General features: G+C 47.1%; 1 protein-coding gene across 1 annotated transcript; it reads right to left on the bottom strand.

Moving 5' to 3' along the window:
• Nucleotides 1-1,544: 1,544 nt before the first annotated feature.
• Nucleotides 1,545-4,306, bottom strand: CCL26 (C-C motif chemokine ligand 26). Its single transcript, XM_033193548.1, has 3 exons — nt 4,108-4,306; nt 3,892-4,006; nt 1,545-1,789 (listed from the first exon to the last, which is right to left on the bottom strand). Exons 1-3 carry the CDS (start codon nt 4,178-4,180, stop codon nt 1,693-1,695), a joined length of 285 nt encoding a protein of 94 aa, XP_033049439.1. The 5' UTR covers nt 4,181-4,306; the 3' UTR covers nt 1,545-1,692.
• Between the last annotated feature and the right edge of the window lie 617 nt (nt 4,307-4,923).

The raw sequence follows: 4,923 nt of genomic DNA, 5'->3' as shown, positions 1-4,923 counted from the left end.
AGGCTGAAGTGGGAGGGTCACCTAACTCAGGGAGGTAGAGGCTATAGTGAGCTGTAATTATGTCACTGCACTCCAGTCTGGGTGACAGAGCAAGACTCTGTCTCAATAATAAAAAAGGTACACCTGACCTCCCCATACTATTTTTGCAACTTCTTATAAATCTGTAGTAATTACAGATATTAATAGTTAATAACTATAAGCAATAATTATAGATTCACAAAAAGTTGCAAGAAATTGCAAAAATAATAATTATCATTTTATTTTATTATTTTATTTTTATTTATTTATTTATTTTGAGACAGAGTCTCACTCTGTCGCTCAGGCAGGGGTGCAGTGGCATGGTCTCGGCTCACTATAATCTCCTGGGTTCACGCCATTCTTCTGCCTCAGCCTCCCAAGTAGCTGGGACTACAGGCACCCGCCACCACGCCCTGCTATTTTTTGTATTTTTAGTAGAGACGGGATTTCACCATGTTAGCCAGGATGGTCTCGATCTCTTGATCTCGTGATCCGCCTGCCTTGGCCTCCCAAAGTGTTGGGATTACAGGTGTGAGCCACCGTGCCTGGACTTTTTATTTTTTATTAAAAAAAATATTTTTGAGACAGGGGCTCGCTCTGTCACCCAGGCTGGAGTGCAGTACTGTGATCTTGGCCCACTGCAACCTCCAACTCCTGGCCTCAAGTAATCCTCTTGCCTCAGCCTCCTGAGTAGCTGGGACCACGGGCATGTGCCACCACACCCGGCTAATTTTTTGTGTTTTTGTAGAGACAGGGTTTCACTGTGTTGCCCAGGTTGGTCTTTATTATTATTATTATTATTATTATTATTTGAGACAGGGTCTTGCTCTGTTGCCCAGACTGGAGTGCAGTGGTGCGATCATGGCTCACTGCATCCTTGACCTCCCAGGCTCCAGCAATCCTACCACCTCAACCTCCCAAATAGGTGGGACTACAGGCACATGCCACCATGTCTAGTAATTTTTAAATGTTTTGTAGTGGTGGGTCTCACTATGTTGCCCAGGCTGATCTCAAACTCCTGGGCTCAAGTGATCCTCCTGCCTCAGCCTCCCAAAGTGCTGGGATTATAGCCATGAGCCACTGCACCCAGTTGATTATTTTTGTAAAAAGCTTATTTAAGCTATATAGACATAAGCACCCTCAGTTTGGTAGGTAGATAATATTCACATTTACTAATTAGTGTCTTGCTTTCTTAAGAAAAACGCTGCCCAACTCGGAGCTATTGCAATTTACACGGTACTAACAGGCTGTGAGGTGTTGCACAGAAATAAGTTTATTTACTTTTCCAAATAAACTAAACTTATTTCTCTAAATAACGTTAAAACATTCACCAAGCATTTTCCCAAAGTGTATTAAAATTACCCTTGCTTTTTTTTGCACAAACAAACAAAAACCCACGGCAGAATTCAGTATCAGGGTCCGTTCGGGGGTTGAGGATCTCCCAGGCAGCCAGCCATGCATATTGAATCAGTCTTCTTTCCTTGAAGAAAACTCGGGTTTCATGGACAAAGAATGTTATGAACAAGTCAACTCTATGAACAACCTTTATTAAAATATTTCTGGGAGAAAACACCCTCTCCTCCCCAGCAGGCCCATGGAGCCTTCGGAAAAGATCCTGCAGGCTGTAGAGTTAAGAGCTGGATCCAGGCGTCCTCGGATGAAAATTCAGCTGAGTCACAATTGTTTCTGAGTTTTCAATAAAAAAATGTATCTTTGCACCCATTTTTTCTTTGGATTGGCACAGACTTTCTTGCCTCTTTTGGTGGTGAATCTGTGAAAGAGAGACATGGATAAGTCAGTATTGAGACTCTTTGCCTCCTGGGATGGGATAGAAAGGGAAGGAGGGGCAGTTCCCTCACTAGTCTTCTGGCCTTGCCACGAACCTGTTGCTGTCTGTCCCTGTCCTCTCTTCTCCTGGGCCTTGCCTCCCTCCTCTTTGCTACCTTGATTTCCACTGGAAACTGTGCCTCTAGACCCACGTCTTCCAGGTGCCATTTACCATTTTCCACCAGTTCTAGCCTGTAGCTTGTAACCTGCACCAGGATACTTAATTTTTTTTTGAGACAAACTCTCACTCCGTTGCCCAGGTTGGAGTGCAATGACGTGATCTCAGCTCATCACAACCTCCACTTCCCAGGTTCAAGCAATGCTCCTGCCTCAGACGCCCAAGTAGCTGGGATTATAGGCACGCATCAGCACGCCCAGCTAATTTTTGTATTTTTAGTAGAGTTGGGTTTTTGCCATGTTGGCCAGGGTGGTCTCAAACTCCTGACCTCAGGCAATCCGCCCACATCGGCCTCCCGAAGTGCTGGGATAACAAGCGTGAGCCATCACACCTGCCTTTATTTTGTTTTATTTTTTTTGAGACGGAGTTTCACTCTTGTTGCCCAGGCTAGAGTGCAATGGTGAGATCTTGGCTCACCGCAACCTCCGCCTCCCAGATTCAAGCGATTCTCCTGCCCCAGCCTCCCGAGTAGCTGGGATTACAGGCATGTGCCACCATGCCTTGCTAATCTTTTATTTTTAGTAGAGACAGGGTTTCTCCATGTTGGTCAGGCTGGTCTGGAACTCCCGACCTCAGGTGATGCCCCTGCCTCTGCCTACCAAAGTGCTGGGATTACAGGCTTGAGCCACCACGCCTGGCCTATTTTTTTTTTGAAACAGTTTCTCTCTTGTCACCCAGGCTGGAATGCAGTGACGCGGTCTCGACTCACTGCAAACTCCGCCTCCCGGGTTCAAGCGATTCTCCTGCCTCAGCCTCTGGAGTAGCTGGGCTTACAAGACTGCGCCACCTCGCCCGGCCGGTTCTTTCATTGTAACATAACAGCTTTGTTGGGACACAGTTCACACGGCACATACAGTTGACTCTTGAACAATATGGGTTTGACCTCTGTGGGGCTACGTATAGGCAGCCTTTTTCCAACCAAAGGAGGATGGAAAATACAGTACTCCGTGATGCAAAACCTGCATAAATGCAGGGGAAATTGTATGCCGGAATCCTGGCACCAATCCCTTGTGGGTACTGGGGGATAACTGTAATTCACTCTTGTTTTTCTTTTTCTTTTTTTCTTTTGTTAGTGATGAAGTCTGTCTGTGTTACCCAGGCTGGAGTGCAGTGGTACGATCATAGCTCACTGCAGCCTTGAACCCCTGGGCTCAAGCAATTGTCTAAACCTCCCCACCCTGTACAGCTCCACCCATTTAAAGGGTATAATTATAATTCATTGGTTTTTTATTATAGTCATAGATTATGCAACCATCACCACAATCAACTTTAGGATATTTTCATCACCCCAGAAAGGAACCCTACACTCAACATGTTATTTAATTGTTAACCACATTTTCAAGGTTATTCATCACAGCTGATGATTCTTGAACCCCTTATCTCACTGTGAGTTTATTAAAAGTGGGGGTTGGCTGGGACCAGTGGCTCACACCTGTAATCCCAGCATTTTGGGAGGCTGAGGCGGGCAAATCACCTGAGTTCAGGAGTTCAACACCAGCCTGGCCAACATGGTGAAATTCTGTCCCTACTGATAACACAAAAATTAGCTGGGTATGGTGGCAGGTGCCTGTAATCCCAGCTACTTGGGAGGCTGAGGCAGGAGAATTGCTTGAACCTGGGAGGCGGAGGTTGCAGTGAGCCGAGATCATGCCATTGCACTCCAGCCTGGGCAACAAGAACGAAACTCAGTCTCAAAAAGAAAAAAAAAAAAGAGTCAGGTTCTACCTGAAGCTCAGAGTCACACTTGTTAGTGTGCAGAGGGGGGGTTTCCAGGTTCCCATCCCAAGGCTCATCCTGGGGGTCTGCCCAGCACCCATCCTGTTCCATGGCTGACAGGGTCCCTGAAAGCACATCCGAGAAATACTCACATTACAGCCTGCTGGGAGCAGCTGTTACTGGTGAATTCATAGCTTTGCACCCGGGTCCAGGGAAGGGACTTGTGGCTGTGTTGGAAGCAGCACGTCTTGGCTATGTCAGTCCCACCTAAAAATCAGGGAGAGGAAGGGCTTTGGAGATGCTCCTTTCCGTCCACTCCCAGGCGGTCCGAGAAGGAACCCCAGGAAGGGAATGGGCCAGCTACGTACGTATGGCAGTTCCAAGGTGGAGACTCAAGAGGGACGCCAGAATCACAGCAGACGCCACGGAGAGACCCATCATGATGCTGCAAATCAGGCCCTTCACAGGTTTCTCCCAAACTCCTCCTGCCTGATCCCCTTTTATGAGGCTGAGATGGCTCTGAAAACAATTCCAGAGAATTTTGTGGTTGGGAACAAAAGCAGCACTTTTGACCCATCGAAGAAAAAGCAACCTAATACTCATGGGAAGGAAATGAGACAGCAAAGATAATCTGGGGCCGGGCGTCGTGGCTCACGCCTGTGATCACAGCACTTTGGGAGGCCAAGGCGGGCGGATCACTTGAGGTCAGGAGTTTAAGATCAGCCTGGCCAACATGGAGAAACCCTGTCTCTACTAAAAACACAAAAATTGGCCGGGTGTGGTGGCAGGCACCTGCAATCCCAGCTACCCCGGAGGCTGAGGCAGGAGAATCACTTGAACCTGGGAGGTAGAGGTTGCAGTGAGCTGAGATGGCACCACTGCACTCCATCCTGGGCAACAGAGTGAGACTCTGCCAAAAAAGCAAAAAAACAAAACACCAACCAACCAAGCAACAAAAAAACCAAGTGACAGATGGTAGAGATCCCTTTATTGAATTCCATCAACAGGGACAAAAAAGGAAGAGAATTTGGGAGACGAGCGCAGGCAGGCAGGCCCCAGGGGGTGCGGTTCCCAGTGCTGTTGGCTGAGTCAATACTTCCTTGTTTAAAAAGAAAAAGCAGAGGAAATTAAGTAATATTCCAGTGAACTGAACTAAGTTACTTTATAGCACAATTGGTTATTGC

The sequence above is a fragment of the Trachypithecus francoisi genome, unplaced genomic scaffold (assembly GCF_009764315.1).
Source record: "Trachypithecus francoisi isolate TF-2019V2 unplaced genomic scaffold, Tfra_2.0 Lachesis_group4, whole genome shotgun sequence".
In the NCBI taxonomy this organism is placed as follows: domain Eukaryota; kingdom Metazoa; phylum Chordata; class Mammalia; order Primates; family Cercopithecidae; genus Trachypithecus; species Trachypithecus francoisi.
The sequence above is the reverse complement of the archived record's forward strand: the minus strand, read 5'-3'. Positions and strand labels throughout refer to the sequence as shown.